This window comes from Glycine max, chromosome 9 (genome assembly GCF_000004515.6).
Source record: "Glycine max cultivar Williams 82 chromosome 9, Glycine_max_v4.0, whole genome shotgun sequence".
Lineage (NCBI taxonomy): Eukaryota > Viridiplantae > Streptophyta > Magnoliopsida > Fabales > Fabaceae > Glycine > Glycine max.
In genome coordinates, this window is record NC_038245.2 from 17,630,626 (window position 1) to 17,658,079 (window position 27,454).

The 27,454-nt window shown below is 27.7% G+C and overlaps 2 protein-coding genes across 2 annotated transcripts in view; one reads left to right on the forward strand and one right to left on the reverse strand.

The window, feature by feature from the left end:
- Positions 1-11,438, reverse strand: part of LOC106794362 (phosphoenolpyruvate carboxykinase (ATP) 2) — a 17,498-nt gene extending 6,060 nt beyond the window's left edge. Inside the window, exons 1-2 of the mRNA XM_014761618.1 lie at positions 11,169-11,438; positions 10,887-11,064 (exon numbers count right to left, since the gene is read on the reverse strand). Coding sequence (XP_014617104.1) covers positions 10,887-11,064; positions 11,169-11,438 — 448 coding nt within the window. The remainder of the gene's footprint in view (positions 1-10,886; positions 11,065-11,168) is intronic.
- A 6,776-nt stretch (positions 11,439-18,214) lies between these two features.
- Positions 18,215-22,738, forward strand: LOC102666902 (uncharacterized). Its single transcript, XM_014762061.3, has 5 exons — positions 18,215-18,260; positions 18,774-18,911; positions 19,465-19,593; positions 21,079-21,225; positions 22,064-22,738. Exons 1-5 carry the CDS (start codon positions 18,222-18,224, stop codon positions 22,169-22,171), a joined length of 561 nt encoding a protein of 186 aa, XP_014617547.1. The 5' UTR covers positions 18,215-18,221; the 3' UTR covers positions 22,172-22,738.
- The last annotated feature ends 4,716 nt before the right edge of the window (positions 22,739-27,454 follow it).

The window sequence follows — 27,454 nt, forward strand, 5'->3', positions numbered from 1 at the left end:
TATCAATTCAATTGTTTTATTATGTAAAAAAATTTAGAGGAGAAAATTAACAAACTTGTTTATGAATTGATTGAATATATAGATTTATTTTTTAAATATATTTCTTAAAGTAAATAGTTAGTTTGAGCAATATATTAAACATTTACAAAATAGTTCTTTTCAAACTATGATGAGTAGCTTTATACAAGAATCTTCAATATAGAAAATAAACTCTATGTTCAATCAATTCATAACAATTAAATACAAATGAAAAATAAGTTATTGAGATTTGTGCACAAACTAACCTCTTTAGAGATTTCATCCCTGGCATTAGCTAATGCCCTAAGTATTATGTTTGTTAGACCTGTTTAGTTTTTTTTGCTGTCTTTAATCCTTTTTCCTTGAAAAAAAGCTCTCAACATATACACTGCTATAAAAATAATTTCATTTACTATCTATTTTACATTAAATTAGCCTTCACTATAATAGTCGATCTGTGTAATAAAATTGAAATGTTAGTACAAACGTTTGTAAAAATATACATACACTGATCTAAACATGCAAATAAATTTAAATAGCATATTTAGATCAAATAGCGGAAATTAAAAGAATTACGAGCGTACCTTCAGCCATTGCAAATTGAACGGGAAGCGACGCACACACGAACCTGAAAGACAGTTTTGTTCTTCCAGACCCTTACTCACTCTGAATAGATGGTGTATTTTTTTTAATAGAGAAGTGGGTTTGGTGATACAAAACTGAGAGCACCCCATCCTATTTATAGAGTCTGTCCATCACAGAGCTCTCTCAACTTGTTATCAGAACGTGAGATAGGAAGTTATCAGACGTAAGATAAGAAGTTATCAGTACGTGAGATGATGGGTACGTGATTTGTTACTGAAGGTGGTTGCAAATATATTTGCAAAGATATGGGATGAATGTGGATGGAAAATGGACCAGATTCAAAATAACTAAATGTTCCAAAATAATAAAATAAAAAAGGAACGTGGGACGTGAATGCAACGTGGGATTCCAACAACGTTGTGATTTTAAAACAAAAATATGATACTTTTGTAGATCATTCAGGTATAAAACATTGGCATATGTCATCAATACATCAATTATATATTTATAAAATACATCATACTTTAAGAAAATATAGGAAAATCAGCTCTAAAACTAGGATATTACATGGAAACAATAGAGAAAACAACATCCTATATAGTTAGATACCAACAAGCAATTCTTGTAGTAGGGTTAATAAACCAATAATACAATAAGCAATGTCCATGCTTTACTTTGGAAAAAACCGTATTCCTAGTAACCTTAATATGATCAAGATATTCCCACAAATTATAATTGTCATTATTCCAAATGAGGAAAAAATGGAATGTTGAGTATATAGGGTTTAGAGTTTTATCCCACTGTTTTCCTTCCATATATAAGTAATGTCTAAGGCATAAAGCATCAACAGGAGAACCATGACTCTTTGCTTGAAATCTCTATAAACATTTTTCACCTCAACATTCATTCTACCTTTAGTTTATATTTTGATCAATAATGTTGAGTAAGTTAGATCCTTAGGTTAAACGTGTCTTGCTTTTGTGTCATCAAATAATTTTCAAGCCACAACATATTTGTTCTGTCTTCCATATTCCTCAATTAGTGCATTATAAGTTAATGTTATTTTGATTTCACAAGTCTCTATCTGTCCAAATTTACCCTTAAATACTAAGGGCTAAGGACCTTTATGTCTTAAAGTGGAGTGTGATGAAAAATCCTAAGCTACACTATTTCTATGATCATCATAATTGTACCCCGTCCCCTTTCCCATTTATATGTCATTTTATATTTTCCTATTTAACATGATAGAAATGAATGAATTGCGAAACATCAACTTTTTTAACAAGTTTTCTCTTGTTTGGTTTTTTTTTATGATCGCCTATTTTATTATCTTTTTTTCTTGCAGATTTTTTTATATTTTCCTATTTAACATGCTAGGAATCAATGAATTGCAACATCAACTTTTTTAACAAGTTTTCTCTTGTTTGCCTTTTGTTATTATCACTATTTTTTTTTGTAGACCTATATTCATAAGGAGACATGCTTTCGGTGTCGGTCTTTGGAGGAGATTAAAAATTACGAGAATCATGAAATTCCTCCTCAGTGTCACAAAGTGAAAACACAAGACAAAGAAGAAAGCGATAACAAAACCAAAAATGAAACAGAATTGAGTATATTTATTTTTAAAAAATAAGCAGTGCTAACAATGAATTTTTCAACACATTTTATTATTGGTTAAAGTATATTAACAGCTACAAGCTCATGACTGATTAGAGATAGTGGTGATTTTTCATTTCAGAATTATAAAAAAGTTTAGTTTTCTTTTATTTCTGGGGTGCATGTAAAGTTTGACATTTTAAATCACAATTCAATGTCATATTTTAAATTTTTTCCATCAACGTATCCAAGAAAAACAATATCAGTAGTAATTTTCATATTCTTTTTAGTTTTACTATCTAGGATGTTTTTTTGGAAAATGATAACTATAGTGAGTATGCTTCTTTTGGGAGTTTGGAATCTTTTCCATTGCTATTCAAAATGTTGTTATTGAATATTGCAAAAATTTCAAACAAATGATGGCTAATAATTAATGAAAGTGATGTGAGTATGCATATTTTGAATGTTTTATATTCTCCTATATTATAATGTTTTTATTTTTGTTTACTTTTCCATATGTTTTTCCAATTTTAAATTCCTGGAATGTTGAGAAATGTTTGCTAAAGAAAATAACAAAAAAGTGGAAATTGAACTTTTTATTTATTTATTTTAGAGTTTAATGTAATTTATCACCATTCAACATGAAAATTTAATTTCTATTATCAATGTTTCCAGTAAATAATGTTGATGAGAAAAAAATACAAATTGGAACCTACACAATATTCATCACTAAATGTTTCATTCTTTATCATGATTTTTGCAGGAAATGATTGTTACTCAAAGAAAAGCAAAAACATAAGTTATGAGAACCTTTGTTGAAGAATTTCTTTCAGAAGCTCGTTACAATCAGCTTCACAAGTTCAACCCATAATCAACAAAAATTAACTATTATGTAATATTCAAACCGAGTGAAAACATTATCATCAATTTATTTAATACCTATGTTGACAACTTTCATGTGATTTAGGATTTTCATATGATTTTATTTTGACTTTCTATGTTGGATGAGATGACTTTCAGCTATGCTTTATATTTTGGGTTAGTCTAATAATTTGCTAGAAAGATCTCAATCCATTGGTTCCTTTTCATGGTTGTGAAAATTGGGTTAGGCCATGTATTTCTTTTATTCGAACTACTTTTTTGTTGCATCTCTCTATTGTGATGGATCTGATCATTGGTGCACACAACTTATCTCTTACACATTGTGGGTGACTTATAGCTTTAATGTTGATGTTGGCTTTGTAGGACTTAGTACATCTTTATTTGCTGGTTTTGTGGTTTTGTTTACACTAGTTACTCGACTAGTACACCAATTTTCTCCTCTACTAAGTTGGACTAGTTTTGTTTTTGTTGGAAAATTGACTTGAATAGTTTTTAAAACAACTAATAACTATAAATTACTAAATTCAATTTCATAACATTTTCCATCATATTTATGTGAAAAGTTGAATGAAATTTCAATCCTAAATTCATTTTAAAATACCAAAACTTAAGTTTATTTAATGTTCATTGTATAAACAAACTCTTTGATATGGGCCTTTGTATATTACCATTTAATTCCTATTTTATCCTTCTTTAATCCTTAATTACTAAGAGCCTTGATTTCATAAATGGAGTGTGACGAATAATTTTATAAGCTACTACATTCATAATCCCATAACACCCACTTCCCCCATTCATTTATGAATGAATTGCAATATCAACTTTGTTAACGTATTTTTTATCGTTGTTTTTTTTCTTTTTTTATAAAATTGCTAATTTTATTTAAAAATTTATTTTGCAATTTTATCATCATGAAGAGAAAGGGTTTCAATGCGGATCTTTAGTAAGGCTGAAAGATATGAGAAGCACATAATTTGTACTCAGTGTTGTAGAGTGAAAAAATAAGACATAGAAGAAAACAATACTAAAACTAAAAATGAAATAAAACTAAGTACAATTATTTGCACAATAAAGAAAATTAAAGTCTTTCATCTGAGTTAATTCATAATTTCATATAACTTCAATGAGTCGTTACATTGTGTTAACCGTTAACCTCTATATGCAAAAAAAAAAAAAAAAAAATTATATGCATATGGAAAACTAAAGTATACAGAAAATTCAACATCTTAATTTTAAAAAAAAAAACTAATAACATAAGTATAGGTTATAAAACAATATATTTATTTTGACCTCAACAACATCATAAATATGGAATAACGTAGAAACCCTTATTATAATAAAAGAAGTTTGTGATTTATTTGGAGACAAGAAGTTAATTCTTTAATAATATGTAATTCATTCGAAAGTTATTTTGTTTATTGGGTAACAGTTAATTCCGTAATGATAGTTAATTTGAGACTTAATATACGTAACAAACTTCCGTTTTTATTTTTTCCATAGAACAAAAAAAAATCATCAATTCATGTTTTGCAAGAGAACGCACAGTTTCATTAACAAAAAAAAAATCATCAATTCATGGGTTCTACCATGTAGGAATGGATGTTAGTCACCAATGGTTTGCTTGCACAATGAGCATACGCGTGTAAAATGAATAGGAGGGTACAATAATTAACAAAATTGTGTCACACTATATGGAAAAAAAAAACATATTTATTTATATATTTGACTAAATATTACATTAATAGGATTAAATGCTACATTATTATTTTCTCCCAAGTTTAATTTATTTATATATTTTTATCAATTTCTGAATATCATATTCATAAACATTTGAATGTGTTGCAGGATTTTAAATAAGTATCTAGGTATTATCATTTATATGAAAAATTTGATGGTATGGATTTTGACCAAAAAGAATTAATTTTATAGATATCAGCATTTATAGATGATATAAATGTACTTATTTATATATTTGTATCATTCCTAATTATATTAGTATCTATATTAATGTATTTTTTTATATAAATTCTTACGTTGGCATATCATTACTATAAATATAATATCAGCCTTAAATTCTATATTAGCATATTTATCTATATATTAAAAGTAAATTAAATCACAACCAAATTTGACAATCCAAAATTGTAAGTGTCAAGTTTGCGAATTTTGATCACATATATTGCTCATTGAAAAATTATGGGGTGAAGATTTACATGTGTTATCCAAGTGGCAGTTCTTATGAATATTTTTCCTACTCCTATTTGATGAAGAGGATATTAGAATACATTTAATGACTTAATGATTATTTTCTTTCTATTGTTAGTTTATTAGGTATATATAAAAGGATATTTAATATACTTTTTTTGCTACCCCTATACATTTTGTAACAAATTAATTTTAGGGTAAATAGTTATTTTGGTTTCTGAATGTGTAAATGACTGATAAATTTATCCCGAATAAAATTTAAAATTTAGTCTCCAAATGTGTAAAAAAATACAAAAAATTTATCAAATCATTAACTTTCATTTATTACTGTTAATAAAATAACATACGTGATACAAAATGACAAATTTGTCATAAAATTAATTGTCAACGTGATCATGCTGAATAGATTAGACTAAGTTACCATTATTAGACATAATTTCAGTATTTTTTTTGGATGAATATGTTAGTAATTTTTATTAATGTGTGTGTTGTAACATATTTAAGATGAAACAAATTCATAAAGTAATTGTATATTAAATTTATCTTTAAACTTTATAATTTCTTAACTATCATTTTAGTTTACTTGAAATAAACAAGTATGTTTACATTCTAAATGATACTGAACATCAATTTGTTAAAAATATTTGTAAATAGCTGAATGTGTAAATTAATTGTTGACAAATAATCATTTTCGTCCCTGAATATGTAAAATTAAAAATTTGTTAGCAATTTTCGTCCCTGAATGTGACAAATAATCATTTCCCAATAATGTGAATTTTAATCTTTCATAGATAAATTTGTTAGTGATTTACATATTCAGAGACAAAAATAATCATATGCCCCTAATTTTATGATTGATGGCTTATGACCTTATATATAAAAAATATTAAATTTATTTGGATTTATATTTTAATTTTAAAAAAATTATTAAAAGACTTGGTATGATTTATTGCAAAATGTCACAAGCATACTATAAAATTCACATTGCTGCAACAATTACATTCAAATCTTGGCAGGATTTTTTTTGAGTAATTTGTGTTTAGAAAACTTGGTAATTATTTTTAAGCAATTAAAAAGATTATTTCTTATATTCTTAATATCTATAATATTGTAATGTAAAACATATTAGCTAAAATATGATCGAACTACTAGTTTGAGGTAGAGGGTCCGCTTTTTAAATTCTTCACTATGCACGCAATTGTTGATCTGTTTGAAATTCCAGAGCAGTTTCATAATCTTCAGGCCACAGTTAGCGATGTGACTTCATTGGCAATAATTCACGGGTTCTCCTTCATGGATGCTTTTCTGCGTCTCAACACCTCGGCCAATTGTCTTCGTTGGAGTAAGTTGATATGGCACTCATGCATTCCTCCTTCCAAGTCCTTGAAATTTTAGCAGCATGTTTCAACGTTTTAATTTTAAATAACAATCAAGGAGTCACGTATCACAAACATATGCGGCCATTGTGATTTCAATTGCGATTATAGAAAGTTACAATTATCTTGATATTGCAGCTCAAATCACGGTCGCATGTAGCCCAAAGGCTTTATCTATATGGCTGAAAGCCCGCAAACTTTTTCCAGTTACTTGGTACCTGCCTCCTTATGGATAGAGTTTTATGTCAGAAGATAAGATGCATGCATATTAAGAATTAGATTTTTATCATTATGTGGTTTAAATGCAAAATGGAAAATTGCATTTTAGATAAAGTTTATTTAAATGGATGCATTTAAAGTTATTTTTGTTTCAACTTTTAACAGAATTTATTTATTATAATTGATAACAATCTTCACTATAAATAGAAAACAGAATTAGTTGAGAAACAGCACACATGAAGAAAGAATGTGTGAGAAGAGAGATCCTAAGATAAAGTCATTTTATTGAGAGAAAAATGTCTTTGTATGAGAGTGTTATCATTTCTTGTAACTATTGAATGAGGTACTCGGGTTTGTAGAGTGATACATTATTTGAGGTGAGTTACAATTTTATAGTCATTTTTGTGATAGTAAAATACTTTTTTAGACAGTTTCATGAACGCAAGTAAGAAATGTTATCCACGTTAAATTTATGTGTTTGTTATTATTTTTCCTACAGTATAATCTTTGTTGTGTTCTTACTAATCTGTTGTGGGTATGGATAATTTTATTTGAGAGAGTGTTGATTACCCAACACTATGGCGAGCTAAAATGTAATTCAGATGTGGGAAAGAGAGGCTTCCCAAGTCATGCTGCAAGTGGTTCCATTTTTAGAAACTGCAGTCGTGGCTTTGTAGGGATCAACCATGGTTTTAAATTGTAGTTGTGGTTGCAATTGGGATTGCTTTGCATTAAGCCAGAAAATCTTTATGTTGCAAAAAAATAGAGTAGATTCGATCACAACTGTAATCGCGGTGCAGTTGCATGCAACCCCAATTGTGGGGTCGGACTGCTATTTAAAACCATAGGGCCATGTTTTGCCTCTTATTTAAGTATCTCTTCATTCTTCCATGAGGAACTGATCATGGCAGCAATTCTTGTTATGGAGATAGTGCTGGAATAGGTTTCCTGGAATGTGATTCATTGTTAGTGGTTCAGGCCTTTTGTTCTTCCCATAATTCACTACTAGTCCCTTCGAAACAGATGGTTGAATTGTGTGATGCGATTTTTAGCTATCACCAATTTCAGGAATTTCTCACATATATCACGAGGGTAATTCTTGCATGGATAGATTAGCGAATTATGGATTATCCATTCATGGTTATGAATGATGGGACCTTCTCCCACTATTTCTTAGATCAGAATAGATTAGGATTAGTATTATTTCTTCTACTGCATGTTAACAATTATAAAAGTGTACTTTTTTTTACCAGAATTATAATAATGTATAATGAAACATATTACTTAATTAAAATATGTTTAAAATTTAAATCTTATAAAATGCTTAATTAAATTTAGGTTCAACTGCATTTTTAGTACAATGCAATTAGGGGTGAAAATAAATCGAGTATTTATTAGGCTTTGTTAGGCTTAAGGTTACTCTGGACTAATACTATATGATTAGAGTCTGACTTGATTATTATCTCTCCAAAACTTTGTTAAGAATCTAAGTCTAACCTACATAAAAATCTATTCTAACCTACAAGTTTATTTGTCTCAATTTAACACTAAGATAAAAATAAAAATATGTATGTGAAGTCTTATAAGAATCAAATCAAACTTATCTATATGATGTAAGCATATTTTAAATTTTATTTTAAAATGTTTTTGCAATAAGACATTTAAAAATGACAAACTTATTTTTCAATAAATTTAGTTATAAACTCTAACTTTACTTTCTATGTAGACCAACATGATTAACATTTAAAAAGATTCAATAAATTATAAAAATTTAATATGTATATATATATATATAATAATAATAATAACAATGAATAATTATTTATAATTTTCAAATAAATCAGTCTATTAGGTCTAAGAGGCTTTCTGAATGAATCAGGGTTTAACTAAATAAGATTTATTAGAAGCTTTGGCTTGATCTATTTTCTCAAAAGTTCTAATGTGACTAAGGTTTGATGTATGTTTATTTTATTTTTTGTCCTTAAAGAGTTTTAATTTAGATAATACTATGAACACTAAAAAAATTATTATCTAAAGTACTTTAAGAACAAAGAATAAAACAAACATAATTTATAAAAATTAAAAAAAATGAGATCAAAAGAAAAAAATATTAAATTATAAGGACTAAGCAAATATTTAAGCCCATAAGACTTTTCTTTTACAAAAGTATTTACTCATTTACAACTTACTATATATTATAAAAATTGATACAATTATTCTTAGTCAATATTTTTGTTTTTAAAATATTTCATAAACTTATCAGCTAAATTCATGACGAGAATATAAAATTATATTATTGTAATATATATGCTAAAATAAGATTAGTATCTAAGTATAATAGAGATGGAGAGAATTTATTTTTATTTCTTTCAATTATGGTTAAATTTTCATAAATATAATTTTAGTTATTTCTCATTTTTGAAAATAGAAAAAAAAATATTCAAAACAAATGTTTTGGAATGCACAAAATCATAAAAAGCAAAGAAAAAAAATCAATCCAATTATGCAATACAGTGCAAGGAATGGTATGTATGCCATCCCCTAAACTTTCTCATCCCTATATATTTCACAATAAATTATTCTGATTTATTGATCATTAATATATGACCTTATCAACAAAAAAGATTAAATTTAGTCGTATTTATGTTTTATTTTTCAAAAAATAATATTAAAATACTTGGTAGTATTTATTACAAAAAGTAAAATGGGTAATATAAAACTATATTGGTGTAACAAATACATTCAAATTTTTGTATGATTTTCAGATTAGTTTATGTTAGGAAACTTAGTAATTATTTATTAAGGATGGAATTATAATAGATTATTTCTCTTATGCTTAATATTTATAATAATGTATTCTGAAACATATACATGCAACACCATTATACTTTTGCATTCCTACTAATTACGACATTGGTTGTGATGATGCTGTTGACAAACAAAAAACTGAGGTATGTATTTAATTTTCAATTGAAAATTTCTTTTTTTTAAAAAAAATTCAAATTTTCCATTATTATAATTTTTTTTGTATATATCATCTAATCATACATTAATTTGCACATTTTAACAACAAAAATTGTGTATATTTTATACGTCAAATGATCTACCTCTTAACTTATTTGTCTCATTTATATAAGTATTTGTTTAAATTAAGATGTTTGTTAAAAAAGTTTGTGTTACTAAATTATAAGCTAAATAGCTTATAAATTTTAAATTAAACTAATCAATTAACAATTTTCAAATATATATAAGAATATCAACTAGACTATGACACAATTGCGCATATGATACACTGAACTCCATCATGTATTTGCATAGTTTGAATTTTTGTGTTGATTTCAAGCGTGTGCAATGATATATATATATATATATATCATTGAACACTTTATATTTCTATCTACATTTTTATCACACTACTAAAAAAAGGGTCTTTTACGGCACTGTTTCTACGTCGGTTATAACTGGAACCGCCTTAGAAAGTGGTTCAGTGGCAATTTTGTAAATATCATGGTGAAAATTGCAATTCACGATGCACATTCTAAGGCGGTTTCAAAACCGCCTTAGAATGTTTTGTATAATGAAAATTGCTAATGTTTGTTTCTAATGTTGGTCTGATGTTTCCTGATGGTGGTTGTAGGGAAGACGCAGGTGACAAATTAGTTGTTGCTGAACAACAGCTACTGGGCTGCAAACGGGTCAGTGCCAATTTCTTCCTTTTCTGCATTTTGGTTTTTGAGTTAATGGAGCTTTTTTGAGTTCAATTTCTGCTACAATACTCTTATTTTTCTGTAATTCATTTATGAACTTGTTTTTCTGATCTGGTTTTACTTGAGATAGCACCTGCAAATGGTAACATATGTAACACATTGAATAAACAATTTTGTTTCCATGTATTAAAAATTAAAACTTATTAATAAGCATAATATTTTTTTTGGATACCACCTGCATCAGGATAGTTATTAATTTTGTTTCCATGAAATTAAAACTTATTAAATTAAAACTTACTTGAGATAGCACCTGCATCAGGATAGTTATTATTTACAGAAGCAGTATTTGTATTCTCATCAGCTTTAGGCTTAGAAGCTAAAGCTTCATGAACTTTGCTTGTATCATTAGCTAGAAAATCAGTGCCAATATTTTGAGTCCTTCTGGATTGGACAGCTTTTGCTATGTTCTCACTTTTCTGCATACAAACTAGAGTTTCACTAACAGTTTTAGGCATTCTATGCAACTTATCCTTTCTAGAAGTAGGTTTTTCAGAAGATGGATAAGGAGAGCTGCAATTGCGAGCCTTTCTGGATTGGCTGATTTCCCAGGTTTTGTTTCCTGAGAAATCCATGAGTGATCATAGGCTTCCTCAACATTCATTAACGAATTAGGCTTACGGCCCCTCTTCCTTGGTACAGTATTCAACTGCGTTTCTGATTTTGGTTCCTGAACAGAGTCTAAATTATCAGTTTCCATATTGGCTTTCGCATTTCCTCTTTTGGAGTTCTTAGTTATTTCAGAATGTGGTCTCCTATTTGAACCAGATAATTTTATTGCTTCATCGTCCATAGTAGAAGTACCACTTCTTCTGTTTGACTTTGTATCATCCAAAATTTAGACATCTTTATCACTAGTAATATCGAGTTTATGCCCCTTGGTTTCCTGATTAAGAATTAAGTTAAAAGTTTAATACTGCATTGATATTGACAGTTGGTTTTAACTAAGCAAGCGTTGTAATTGTATTTAAAGGAAAAAGATAATTTACATCACACAATTTTTCCTCTGCATCTTTAGGAACATCAAGCTTGTTTTTAGCTTCTTGAACCTGAAGCATTGCAACAAAACCATGTAAAAATTCTTAAGGGGTTTCCTAGACTCTCAATTATAGGAAACAACAGGATCTTGAAATCTATGATTCTCACAAACAATCAATAAACAATAGATAATGTTTTGTGTACCTTTCTCCGTAGGAAGACTTGTACCTTTCTTCATAGGAACTTCTGTTGTACTTTGATTTCCTTGGAAAAGGACAGAAATAAGATTTCACTTTCTTTGGCCTTTCGTTTCTGTCTCTCTCCGTTCGTGATGGCTATGGGTGAGAGAGAACACTTTTCTGGTCAGGAAGGAGACCTTATTTCACGTTAGTGGGTATTAAGCCCTTTTTATAACCACTACTCCCATCAAGTAGCAGTTAGCTATAGAAATTTCTCCTATTAAGCCCAATTACAATTTAGCCCTTAATCGTTAATTATTTACTTATTAGTCCCCACATAAGTCACATGCCTCTCACATGAGACATTAATTCTTACATTCTCCCACTTGGCTCATGTGACATTAATAAACATTATGGACTAAATAAATAAATAGATTAACTAACATAATGCGCATTAAAATTGACTAAATTGTTCTATACATTGGGTACATCATAATTTCATGATTAAGAATAGGAACCAATTCGAGTCATGGCGGTTGTATATCATCTAATCGACATAGTCCCTTCCATGTACTACAAATTAGTCTTCTCCTTAATATGACCAATAGTTAGGAGTACATAATTGGTCCAACATAATGTCTTCATTCAAGACAAAACCTGTTAACATTACTCTAACACAAACATGCATGCAAACATAGTGAACAGGTAATCAGAAACATATCATAATTGAGCTCAGAGTGTCAGCAAAATTACATAAGGTAAATTACACGTAATGATCATCAATAACAATAATGCCCATACTTTCAACATGTTCTATAATGTCTTGGGCAATAATCCCTTATTCAAAGGGTCAACTATCATAAGGTTTGTGCTAATATGTTCTATTAACATTCTTTGTTTCTGAACTTCTTCCTTCACGACAAAGTACCTCAATTTCATATGCTTAGCACCCTTAGAGTACTTGTCGTTCTTACAAAAAAATATTGCTGCGGAGTTATCACGATACATTTTCAGCGGCCTAGCAATACTGTCGACAATTCCAAGCCCTGAAATAAAGTTCCGCGGTCAATTAGCCTGAATTGTAGCCTCAAAACATACTACAAATTCAGCTCTCAGATGCAACAACAACTGATGCATACAAAATTACTTTCATTTGTTTTCATTCCATATCATTTATAGGACATTGTGCAAGACTAACTCTGTCTTATTTCTAAGTTAGAATAGGCGATGTTAAACACCTTTCCATCTTGAATCTCTCTAGCACTTTATCAATATATATACTTTCTGAGATAAGCCTAACAATCCTTGTGATCTATTATGGAATATTTTTATCCCTATCACATAGATTACCTCACCCATATCTTTCACTTCAAAGTTTCTAGAGAGAAATTTCTTAGTCTCATGAAGAAGACCAAGATCGTTAGCTGTAAGCAAGATATCATCAATATACAAAATTAGAAAATAACCCTACTCCCACTGAACTTCAGATACATACACTGATAAGCAGTATTTGCCTTAAATCTAAAGGAAACAATGGCATCATTAAACCTCAAATACCATTGGCGGGAAGCTTACTTTAAGACTGTATATTGATTTCTTTAGTATGCACACCATGTGTTCATTTCCTTCAACTGAGAACCCCATTGGTTGGTCCATACAAACATTCTTCTCTAAATCTCTATTAAGAAAGGCAGTTTTCACATCCATATGATGTAGCTCCAAGTCATAATGGGCTACTAATGCCATGATAATACTGAAAGAATCCTTTCGTGAGACCAGTAAAATGTCTCTTTATAATAAATGTCATCTTTCAGAGTAAATTCCTTAGCAATAAGTCTAGCCTTGTAACGTTCAAGGTTGTCATGAGAGTCACATTTAGTCTTGAAGACCCACTTATAACCAACTCTCTTACAACCCTTTGGTAATTCTACAAGGTCCCAAACACCATTATGTTCCATGGAATCTATCTCTTCTTTCATGGCATTTAACCACTTCTCAGAACTATCACAACTTACAACTTGTGAAAACAAAACTGGATCATTATCATTAATGCTTAAGTTTGTTTCTGTTTCATGTAGGTATACCACATAATCATTCGAAATAGCTGGTCTCCTTTCTCTTTGAGACCTCCTTAATGCTACTTCTTGTAGTTCTTCCATAATAGGTTCATTGTGCATCATGAGTTCATTATTGTGTTGCTCCTCTTCATTAATTTTGTAACAACAACTAAAAGGAGCAATCACATTACTGCTAGAGGCCCAAGCTAAAAGGACTTGCACTCTAACTTCTTTAATTTCCACTTCTCGTGGAACTATACTCCCACTGATTTCATCATTTCCAATGAACCTTGCATTTCCAATTTTGACAATTCTCATACTATGATTAGAACAATAAAACATATACCCTTTTAACTTTTCTGGATAACCAATGAAATATCCACTGATTGTTCTTACATCCAATTTTCTTTCTTGTGGATTATAAATCCTTATTTCTGCCTGGCAACCCTAAACATGCAGGTGCCTTATACTAGGTATCCTATTTGTCCACAGTTCAAAAGGTGTCTTTGAAACTGCCTTACTAGGAACCCTGTTCAACAAATACATGACAGTTTTCAAGGCATACATCCACAAAGATACGGGTAAAGTCTAATTGATTAACATACTCCTAACCATATCCATTAAAGTTCTATTACGCCTTTCTGATACACCATTTTGTTGTGGTGTATCGGGAATTGTGTATTGCACACAAATGCACGTTTCTGAACAAGCTTAGCAAATGGACCTGGGTGTTGCCCAGTTTCATCATATCTTCCGTAATACTCATCACCTCTATCATATCTAATAATTTTCACATTTATGTCTAATTGCCCTTTTATTTCATTGTAGTAAATTTCTAAGGCATCCATTGCCTAAGAAATCTCGAGCAGTAAGTAGACATAACCGTAACATGAATAATTATCAATAATGGTGATAAAATATCTTTCCTTTCCGAAAGAACTAAAATCAAAAGGTTCACAAATATCAGTATGCACAATTTCAAGAAGCTGAGTGCTTCTTGTAGCTTCTTTCTTTGTATGTTTTGCTTGTTTTCCCTTAATACAACCCACACAAATATTTAGATCCGTAAAATCTAGATAAGGAAGAATTTCATTCTTTATTAATCTTTCCATCCTTTCTCTAGAAATGTGACCTAAACGTTTATGCCACAAGAAAGCAAATCGTTCATTCACTAAACTATGTTTAGTGTCAATATTATGATGCAGAGTTAAAACAGTTTCAGCATACAAACTGTGTATTTCCAATTTATATAAACCATCACAAGAATACCAGTACCAATGAGATGATTATGCTTAAATAAATTGAAACATCCATTACCAAAATTAAAAGAGTATGTAGTAACATCAAGTTTAGATAATGAAACTAAAATCCTAGATAAACTAGGTACATAAGGAGTTTCCAGTAAATCTAAACGATGTCCAGTGTTGCGTTTTAAACAATAAGTTTCAACTATTTCCACTGGAGCTTTCACTTCATTGCCTATGAAAATGAACTTCTCATTTGGGCTTATGGTTTGGATTGTAAGGAATCTCTGCATAATGTTAGAAACATGAGTCATACATCCAGAATTAATCCATCTTGTATCATGGGAAACTACAGTTAAGTTTGATTCAAAACATACATGAGTATTAAGCTCACCATTCTTTTCGAACCAAGACTTACACTTTAGGCAATCCTTTTGGAAATGTCTTAATTTAGGGAGAGTTGTCTTAATATTGTCTGCAACAGTCATTCTCATCAACATTAGGCTGAGTCTGTTAGATCTTTCCCAAGTTTTATAATGAACTTTCTCTTCATTGCTACTAACATCAATAATAGTAACAAACTTCTCTTCTAACATAGCAAGATCATGATCCAAAACACCGAGGTAAAATTGGACTTTCTGATTTCAGTCAGAGAAGTTAAGCCCATTAAAATTGGCTCAGATGATGCATAAGAATCCAATGAATTCAAAACATGTATTACATAATAAAATTCACATAAGTGTTTTGAGACATAAAATACATGTCATACATATGATTCATTCAGATAACAGACAATGTATATTGATGTTCTCCTTTGGGTGATACACCAACATACAACATACAAACATAATGATGCTAATAAAATTTTAACATTAATTGACAATTAAATATGCACCAATTAGTAGTATCTATTTCCTTTGGGCATATAAATAAAGTTCACTTTTGCCGAAATCAGGTTAGTGAGGGTTGTAGTTTTCAAACGTGTCTTGCTTTTGTGTCATCAAATAGTTTTCAAACCACAACATATTTGTTCTGTCTTACATATTCATCAATTAGTGCATTATAAGTTAATGTGATTTTTATTTCACAAGTCTCTATCTGTCCAAGGTCTTTATATCTTAAAGTGGAGTGTGATGAAAAATCCAACGCTACACTATTTCTATGATCATCATAACTGTACCCCCTCCCCTTTACCATTTATCTGTCATTTTATATTATCACTCATTTTACTATCTTTTTTTTTTGCAGACTTATATTCATAAGGAGACACACTTTCGGTGTCGGTCTTTGGAGGAGATTAAGAATTACGAGAAATATGGAAGTCTTCCTCGGTGTCACAAAGTGAAAATACAAGACAAAGAAGAAAGCAATGACAAAACCCGAAGTGAAAAAGAAGTGAGTATACTTATTTTAAAAAATAAGTAGGGCTAACAATGTATTTTCCAACACATTTTATTATTGGTTAAAGTTTACTAACAACTACAAGCTCATGAATACGACTGAGAGTGATTAAAGAAACAGTAATAGTACATCCTTTTGTTATTTTCAATCAACATGAACAAGTAACAAAGAGTGCATTAGAGATAGTGGTGATTTTTCTTTTCAAAATTAGAAAAGTTTAGTTCTCTTTTATTTCTAGGGTGCATGTAAAGTTTGGCATTTTAAATCACAATTCAATGTGATATTTTAATTTTTTCCATCAACGTATTCAATAAAAACAATATCATTAGCGATTTTCATATTCTTTTTAGTTTTACTATCTTGGAAGTTTTTTGGAAAATGATAACTATAATGAGTATGCTTCTTTTGGGACTTTGGAATCTTTTCCAATGCTATTCAAAATGTTGTTATTAAATATTGCAAAAAAAAAAATTCAAACAAATGATGGCTAATAATTAATGAAAGTGATGTGAGTATGCATATTTTGAATGTTTTGTATTTTCCTATATTATAATGTTTTTATTTTTGTTTACATTTCCAAATGTTTTTATTGTTAAAGATTCTTGGAATATTGAAAAATGTTTGCCAAATAAAAGAGCAAAGAAGTGGAAATTGAAATTTTTATTTATTTATTTTAGAGTTTATTGTAATTTATCACTATTCAACCCGAAAAATTTAATTTCTATTGTCAATGTTTCCAGTAAATAATGTTGATGACAAAAAAAAATACAAATTGGAATCAACACAATATTCATCACTAAATGTTTCATTCTTTACCATGATTTTTTCACGAAAGGATTGTTGCTCAAAGAAAAGCAAAAGTAAAAGTTATGAGAACCTTTGTTGAAGAGTTTCTTTTGAAAGCTCATTACAATTAACTTCACATGTTCAACCCATAAACAAATTTTCAATTCATACATAGATAGATATATTAGATTCACTACACTTTTTATTAGTCTTAGGTTAGACACCATTGGTGTTCCTCAACTCATTAAGTGAGTGATCAATCTAAATCTATTGTGTGATTGTTGGTAGTCCAAGAAAATTTTTTACATAGGAAGTCAACTAAGTTGAGTTTATTCTATTAAATAGATCATTCTCTCACCTATGAACCTAATTGGGTCTTACTCCACTTCATCATTTTATGGGTTATTAAATTCCCTACCTTTGTGACAATAACAATGGTGACACTTATCAATTAATTTAAATATCTTAAAAACATTAATGATTTCAAATATTTAATGCTATTTCTATTCAAACAAAATATTTAATGTTATTTATTTTTAATAGTTCCTATAATAAATTATTTGTTTTGAATGGACATTTATGACCATAAATTATTATATTTATTAGAAAAGAGGTAAGAACCTTCATACAAATATTTAATTTTTTTGAATATTTGAAATAAAAATCAACAATCAATAAATGTACCTTTTAATCAATTTAAATATTTTAAAAACATTAATGCTTCCAAACATTTAATGTTATTTATTATTATAAGCTCCATTAATAAATTATTGTTTTTAAATAACATTTATGACCTTACAATAAATTATTACATTTATTGATAGTTGATATTTTTTTTCTAAAATTTATTTCAAGGACTTCATTAAAAAAGAGGATATTGATAGTATAAAAGTAAGACTCTTCATATCAAAATTGTGTGTGCAAAACAGAGATGAGTGCAAATCAGAGGAGTACTGCTCCACCCTTTAAGGTAAGTGAGTGGGAATCAATTAGGGAATTAGGGATTAAAACAATGTTTTTTGGAACATATGATATTTGATTAATTAAAACTTATACTTAGATTAAAACAATGTTTTTTTGGAACATATGATATGCTGAAAATTCTTGAAGTTGATTCTAAATAGTTGTAAAGTTTGGGATATCCTTTATATTGTTTTAATTCATTCTCTTTGCATATATATATGTGTGTGTGTGTGTGTGCGTGTGGGTGGGTGTGTGTGAAACTAATATATAAATTGTTAGATTATATAAAAGTATAATATATTCTTCAATTATGAATCAATAATTACAAGGATAAAATCTGATAAACTCGATAAAAGTTTATATTTATTATAATTCATTGTACGCTTAGTTTGAGATCAATTGTATGTTAGACTCTCTTTTAAATTCATAAGACAAATTTTTATTTCTAATTTTTTAGTACATATATTTAATTAAGTTTTGATAATTGAACTTTCTCATTCTCTATGATATATTTATGTAGGAGGAATTTGCAACTGTACTAAGGATGACTCATTCCTTAAATGATGCTCAACCTGTACCTGCAACACCAGCATCATTTTGCAATCCTACTAATTGCAATATTGGTTGTGACGATGTTGTTCAGAACCAAAAAAATGAGGTACATAATTAATTTTCAATTTCAAATTTGTTTTCTTTCAAAATTATTCAAATTTTTCATTATTATAATTTTCTTGTATAAATCATCTAATCGTACATTAATTTGCACGTTTTAACAACAAAAACTGTGTGTAATTTATATGTCAAATGATCTAACTTTTGACTTATTTGTCTCATTTAAATAAATATTTGGCCAAATTAAGATGTTTGTTAAACAAGTTTGTTTTACTAAATTATAGGCTAAATAGCTTATAAATTTTAAATTAAACTAATCAATTAACAACTTTCAAACATATATAAGAATTTCAACTAGACTATGACACAATTGTGCATATGATAAACTGAATCCTAAAAGGATAGTCCATCATGTATTTGCATAGTTTGAATTTTTGTGTTGATTTTCATGAATATATTTTTTTAATCGTTTGTGTGTGTGTGTGTGTATATATATATATATATATATATATATATATATATATATCATTGCACACTTTACCTTTCTATTTACATTTTTACCAATAAGTTTAACTTATATACCTTTCTATTGTTATTAGAATGAAACCCCACCTGCGACACAAAATTCAAAGCCAAAACGAGGAAGACCCTTCAAAACGCCACCTGAATCGATTAAAAATTGGTATGTTATACGCAAAGAACGAAAGATCGCCAACAGGTTCGATACGGTACGTAATTCAATTAAAATGAAAATTTGATGTTTATTTATCTTCTTCCTTTTTGAGTTAAGATAAGATGGGTTTTCATAAGTGAATTCATTAATTCAATTGTTTTATTATGTAAAAAAATCTAGAGGGAAAATTAACAAACTTGTTTATTTCTTAAATATTATAGGTAAATATTACACATAGTGGACATAGAGATTTATTTTTTAAATATATTTCTTAAAGTAAATAGTTAGTTTGAGCAATATATTGAACATTTACAAAGTATTTCTTTTCAAACTACGAAGATTAGTTTTTATACAAAAATATTCAACAATAGTCTGTGTGATAAAATTGAAATTTTAGTACAAACATTGTGATTTTAAAACAAAAATATGATACTTTTATAGACCATTCAGGTATAAAATATAGGCATATGTCATCAATACATCAATTATATATTAATAAAATAGATCATACTTTGAGTATAGGACCATAAGAAAATATAGGAAAACCAGCTCTACAACTATGATATTACATAGAAACAATAGAGAAAACAACATTCTATATATTTAGATAACAATAAGCAATTCATGTAGTAGGGTTAATAAACCAATTAGACAATAAGCAATGTCCAGGCTTTACTTTGGAAAAAAACCATATTCCAAGTAGTAACCTTAATATGATCAAGATGTCCGCACAAATTATAATTGTCATTATTCCAAATGAGAAAAAAAATGGAATGTTGATTATATAGGGTTCACAATTTTATGCCATTGTTTTCCTTCCATATACAAGTAATGTCCAAGACAATAATGTTACCTCCTTTCTCTATCATCTTCTCCAGTATCCTCAAAGAAGATTTGATAAAAACCATTTTTGCATAAAGTATCAAATAGAGAACTATGACTCTATGCTAAAAATCTCTATAAACATTTTCCGCCTCAACATTCATTCTACCTTAAGTGTATATTTTAATCAATGTTCAGTAAGTTAGATTATTAGGTTAAAGGTGTCTTGCTTTTGTGTCATCAAATAATTTTCAAACCACAGCATATTTGTTCTACCTTCCATATTCCTCAATTAGTGCATTATAAGTTAATGTCATTTTTATTTCACAAGTCTCTATCTGTCCAAATTAACCCTTAAATACTAAGGGCTAAGGGTCTTTATATCCTAAAGTGGAGTGTGATGAAAAATCCAAAGCTACACTATTTCTATGATCATCATAATTGTACCCCGTCCCTTTCCCATTTATTTGTCATTTTATATTTTCTTATACAACATGATAGGAATGAATGAATTGCAACATCAACTTTTTTAACAAGTTTTCTCTTGTTTGGTCTTTGTTATGATGGTTCATTTTATTATTTTTTTTTCTTGCATATTTTATATTTTCCTATCCATCATGCTAGGAATCAATTAATTGCAATATCACCTTGTTTAAGTTTTCTCATGTTTGCCTTTTGTTATTATCACTCATTTTACTATCTTTTTTTTTTTTTGCAGAGTTATTTTCATAAGGAGACAGGCTTTCGGTGTCGGTCTTTGAAGGAGATTAAGAATTACGAGAAATATGGAAGTCCTCCTCGACGTCACAAAGTGAAAACACAAGCCAAAGAAGAAAGCAATGACAAAACCAAAAATGAAACAGAAGTGAGTATATTTATTTTAAAAAATAAAGTAGGGCTAACAATGTATTTTCCTACACATTTTATTATTGGTTAAAGTTTACTGACAACTATAAGCTCATGAGTAGGACTGAAAGTGATTAAAGAAACAGTAGTAGTACATCCTTTTGTTATTTTCAATCAACATGAACAAGTAACAAAGAGTGCATTTGAGATAGTGGTGATTTTTCTTTTTAAAATTAGAAAAGTTTAGTTCTCTTTTATTTCTGGGGTTCATGTAAAGTTTGGCATTTTAAATCACAATTTAATGTGATATTTTAATTTTTTCCATCAATGTATTCAAGAAAAACAATATCATTAGTGATTTTCATATTCTTTTTAGTTTTACTATCTAGGACGTTTTTTGGAAAATGATAACTATAATGAGTATGCTTCTTCAGGGTGTTTGGAATCTTTTTCATTGCTATACAAAATGTTTTTATTAAATATTGCAAAAAAAATAAGCAAACAAATGATGGCTAATAATTCATAAAAGTGATGTGAGTATGCATATTTTTAATGTTTTGTATTCTTCTATATTATAATGTTTTTATTTTTTTTTACTTTTCCAGATGTTTTTTACTATTAAAAATTCCTGGAATATTGAGAAATGTTTTTTGCTAAAGAAAAGAACAAAGAACTGGAAATTGAACTTTTTATTTATTTATTTTAGAGTTTATTGTAATTTATCACTATTCAACCCGAAAAATTTAATTTCTATTGTCAATGTTTCTATTAAGAATGTTGATGACAAAAAAAATACCTATTGGAATCAACACAATATTCCTCACTAAATGTTTCATTCTTTGTCATGATTTTTTCAGGAAATGGTTGTTGCTCAAAGAAAAGCAAAAGCAGAAGTTATGAGAACTTTTGTTGAAAAGTTTCTTTCGAAAGCTTATTACAATCAGCTTCACATGTTCGACCCATAATCAATAAAAATCAACTATTATATAATGTTCAAATCGACTGAAAAACATTGTCATCAGTTTATTTAATACCTATGTTGACAACTTCCATGTGATTTAGGATTTTCATATGATTTTATTTTGACTTTCTATGTTGGATGAAATGACTTTCAGCTATGCTTTTTTGTTTTTTTTCGGGTTAGTCTAACAATTTGCTAGAAAGATCTCAATCCATTGGTTCCTTTTCATGGTTGTGGATATTGGGTTAGGCTAGGTATGTTTTTATTTGAAATAATTTTGTGTTTCATCTCTCTATTGTGATGAATCTGATTAATGGCATGCACAACTTATCTTTTACACATTGTGGGTGACTTACAGTTCCAATGTTGATGTTGGCTTTGTAGGGTTGGGTACATATTTATTTGCTAGTTTTGTGGTTTGTTTACACTAGTTTCTAGACTAGTACACCAATTTTCACGTCTACTAAGTTGGACAAGTTTTATTTTTGTTCGAAAATTGACTTGAATAATTTCTAAAACAATTAATAACTATAAATTATTATATTCAACTTCATACCATTTTCCATCACATTTATGTGAAAAGTTTGAATGCATTTCAATCCAATTTCGTCTAAAAATACGAAAACATAAACTTAGTTAATGTTCATTGTATAAACAAACTCTTTGATATGGGCATTTGTATATTACCATTCAATTCCTATTTTACCCTTCTCTAAATCCTTAATTACTTAGAATCTTGATATCTTAAATGGACTGTGATGAATAATTCTATAAGTTACTACATTCATAATCCCATCACCATGCCCACTTCCCCCATTCATTTCTCAATTTGTGTTTTCCTATTTTACATGTTATGAATGAGTTGCAACGGGGGGGGGTGTTAACATTTTTTTATCATTGTTTTCTTTTTATAAAATTGCTAATTTTATTTAAAAAAATATTTTGCAATTTTATCTTCATGAAGAGAAAGGGTTTCAATGTCGATCTTTATTAAGGCCGAAAGATATAAGATGCACATAATTCGTACTCAGTGTTGTAGAGTGAAAAAACAAGATAAAGAAGAAAGCAATAATAGAACTAAAAATGAAACAAAATTGAGTACAATTATTTGCAAAATAAGGGGTTCTACCATCATACTCCTCAACACATCCTTTGTAGCTAATGCACCTTTTACCATTCCTTAGAGTTTAATAAGAACAAATTAATTCATGAGTGATGACTTTTAAATAGAGAGAGGGACACAATTTTATAATTTTTAATAAATTTCAACAAATGACAAAGAAGGTGTTAGAGATGGTGATGCTAGAATTTCTATTTTTTAAATTACAAAATTGCGAATTCGCCTTTATTTCCTGGGTGCATGTAAAGGTTGAAAATTTAAATTACAATTCCTTGTCATATTTTAAATTTTGCCTTCAATATTTTTAGTAAAAAGATTCTCGTTATTGTTTTACTTTTTTTTTGTTGGAAATTTTGGAAAATAATAGTCATATAAAGTATTTTTATTTGAGATCTTTTTCATTACTGTTCAAAATGTTGTTTTAAAAAGATTAAATAAATTATAAATTTTTAATATAATAATAATAATACTGACAATGAATAATTTTTCATAATTTTCAAATAAATCAGTTTGTTAGATCTAGAAGGTTTTTATGAATGAATTGACATCTTACCTGTCTAACTAAATAAGATTTACTAGAAGTTGTGGCTTCATCTATTTTCTGAAAAGGTCTCATCTAAGGTTTGTTGTATGTTAGGTCATAGGCCTGTCACCTAGGTTTGATGTATAATTCTTTTGTTTTTTTTTTCTTAAAGAGCTTTAACTTAGATAGTATTATGAACAGTAAAAAAATATTATCTAAAATACTTTAAAGACAACAAATAAAATAAACAATTTATAATAATAAAAAATAAGATTGAAAGAAAAAAAATAATAAATTATAAGGATTTAAATAATATTTAAGTCCATAATACTTTTCTTTTACATAAGTATTTACTCATTTATAATTTACGGTATATTATAAAAATTGATACAATTATTCTTAGTCAATATTTTGTTTTTAAAATAATTCATAAACTTATCAGCTAAATTCATGATGTACGAGAATATAAAATTATATTATTGTAATATATATGCTGAAATCAAATTAGTATCTTGAGTATAATAGAGATGGAGAGAATTTCTTTTTATTTCTTTTAATCATAGTTAACTTTTCATAAATATAATTTTTTTGGTTATTTCTCATTTTTGAAAATATAAAAAATATTCAAAACAAATGTTTTGCAAGCCACAAAATCATAAAAAAGAAAGACAGAAAACCAATCCAATTAAGCAATACAGTGCAAGGAATGGTATGTGTCATCCTAAACTTTCCCATCCCTATATATTTCATAATAAATTATTCTGATTTATTGATTATTAATTTATGACCTTATCAACAAAAAATATTAAATTTATTTGTATTTATGTTTTCTTTTTCAAAAATAATATTAAAATACTTGGTAGTATTTATTAAAAATTGTAAAATGGGTAATATAAAACTATATTGTTGTAACAAATACATTCAAATTTTTGTAGGATTTTCATATTAGTTTATGTTAGAAAACTTAGTAATTATTTATTAAGGATGGAATTATAATAGATTATTTCTCCTATGCTTAATATTTATAATAATGTATTGTGAAACATATTACTCAGCTCAAATATAAATTTAAATGTTGATAAATATTTAAATATCTTTATTATATGACTTTTATTTATATAAACATACTTTTACTCTTTTACTGTATTATTTATGATATTAGAAAGTCAATACATTTATTTACAATTGATATTTTGTTTTCCTAATGTTTTATTAAAATAATTATCAATAAAGTTCATACTGAAAACATTTAGTTATATTTATATAATTTATATGATCAAATCAATTTTACATTTAAAATATATTATTTTTTCAATGGCCTAATACATATATTTTTTATTTTTAATAGACTTAAAGAGGTAATCTTGTTTTATTTTGATTTGTTATAATGTTATATTTCAGAAAATTTAGAAGAGGAAAATTTTCCTCAAAGTTAATTTGTCTAAATATTTAATTCCATGTATTATTATACTATACTAAGATTAAATACTCGACTTCTTAAACAAATTTTCAATTCATACATAGATACAGATATTAGATTCATTACACTTTTTATTAGTCTTAGGTTAGACACCAATGGTGTTTCTCAACTCATTGAGTGAGTGATCAATCTCAATCTATTGTGTGATTGTTGCTAGTCCAAGAAATTTGTTTACATAGGAGGACAACTAAATTGAGTTTATTATGTTAAATAGATCATTCTCTCACCTATGAACCTAATCGGGTCTTACACCACTTCATCATTTTATGGGTTATTAAATTCCATACCTTTGTAAAAATAACAATGGTAATACTTATCAATTAATTTAAATATCTTAAAAACATTAATGATTCAAAATATTTAATGCTATTTCTATTCAAACAAGATATTTAATGTTATTTATTTTTAATAGTTCTTCTAATAAATTATTTGCGTTGAATGGACATTTATGACCATAAAATAAATTATTATATTTATTAGAAAAGAGGTAAGAACCTTCATACAAACATTTAATTTTTTTGAATATTTGAAATAAATATCAACAATCAATAAATGTACCTTTTAATCATTTTAAATATTTTTAAAACATTAATGCTTCCAAACATTTAATGTTATTTATTATTATAAGCTCCTATAATAAATTATTTATTTTTAACAGACATTTATGACCTTACAATAAATTATTTCATTTATTGATAGTTGATATTTTTTTTTTCAAAAATTTATTTCAAGAACTTCATTAGAAAATATTATATTGATAGTATAAAAGTAAGAACCTTCGTACAAGAATTTATTAAAATTGTGTGTGCAAAACGGAGGTGAGTGCAAATCAGAGGAGTACCGCTTCACCCTTCAAGGTAAGGGGGTGGGAATCAATTAGAGAATTAGGGATTAAAACAATATTTTTTGGATCATATGATATTTGATTAATTAAAACATATACTTATATTAAAACAATGTTTTTTTGGAACATATGATATGCTGAAAATTCTTGAAGTTGATTCTAAATAGTTGTAAAGTTTGGGATATCTTTTATATTGTTTTAATTCATTCTCTTTGCATATCTCTATATATATGTGTGTAAAACTAATATGTAAATTGTTAGATTATATAACAGTATAATATAATATTTAATTATGAATAAATAATTACATGAATAAAATCTAATAAAGTCGATAAAAGTTTATATTTATTATAATTCAATGTATGCTTAGTTTGAGATCAATTGTGTGTTAGACTATCTTTTTAATACATAAGACAAATTTTTTCTTTCTAATTTTTTTAGTACATGTATTTAATTAAGTTTTCATAATTCAACTATCTCATTGTCTATGTTACATTTATGTAGGAGGAATTCCAAACCGCAATAAGGATGACTCACTCCTTAAATGATGTTGAAGCTATACACGCAACACCAGAATCCATTTGCAATCCTACTAATTACAACATTGGTTGTGACCATGTTGTTAACAACCAAAAAAATGAGGTATATATATTTAATTTTCAATTTAACATTTCTTTTTTTTTTCAAAATAATTCAAATTTTTCATTATTATAATTTTCTTGTATATATCATCTAATCATACATTAATTTGCACATTTTAACAACAAAAATTGTGTCTATTTTATATGTCAAATGATCTAACTTTTGACTTATTTGTCTCATTATATAAATATTTGGCCAAATTAAGATGTTTGTTAAACAAGTTTGTTTTCCTAATTTATAGGCTAAATAGCTTATAAATTTTAAATTAAGCTAATCAATTAACAATTTTCAAACATATATAAGAATTTCAACTAGACTATGACACATTTGTGCATATGATAAACTGAATCCTAAAAGGACAGTCCATCATGTATTTGCATAGTTTGAATTTTTGTGTTGATTTTCATGAATATATTTTTTTAATCGTATGTGTGTGTGTGTGTGTGTGTCTATATATATATATATATATATATATATATATATATATATATATATATATATATATATATATCATTGCACACTTTATCTTTCTATTTACATTTTTACCAATAAGTTTGAAACCCCACCTGCGACACAAAATTCAAAGCCAAAACGAGGAAGACCCTTTAAAACGCCACCTGAATCGATTAAAAATTGGTATGTTATACGCAAAGAACGAAAGATTGCCAACAGGTTCGA

Coding starts and splice junctions, on each gene's coding strand:
- LOC102666902 (XM_014762061.3), top strand. CDS start 18,222: ATGAGTGCAAATCAGAGGAGTACTGCTCCACCCTTTAAG. Junction 18,912..19,464: donor TTCAGAACCAAAAAAATGAG/GTACATAATTAA, acceptor TATTGTTATTAG/AATGAAACCCCACCTGCGAC. Junction 21,226..22,063: donor AAACCAAAAATGAAACAGAA/GTGAGTATATTT, acceptor TGATTTTTTCAG/GAAATGGTTGTTGCTCAAAG.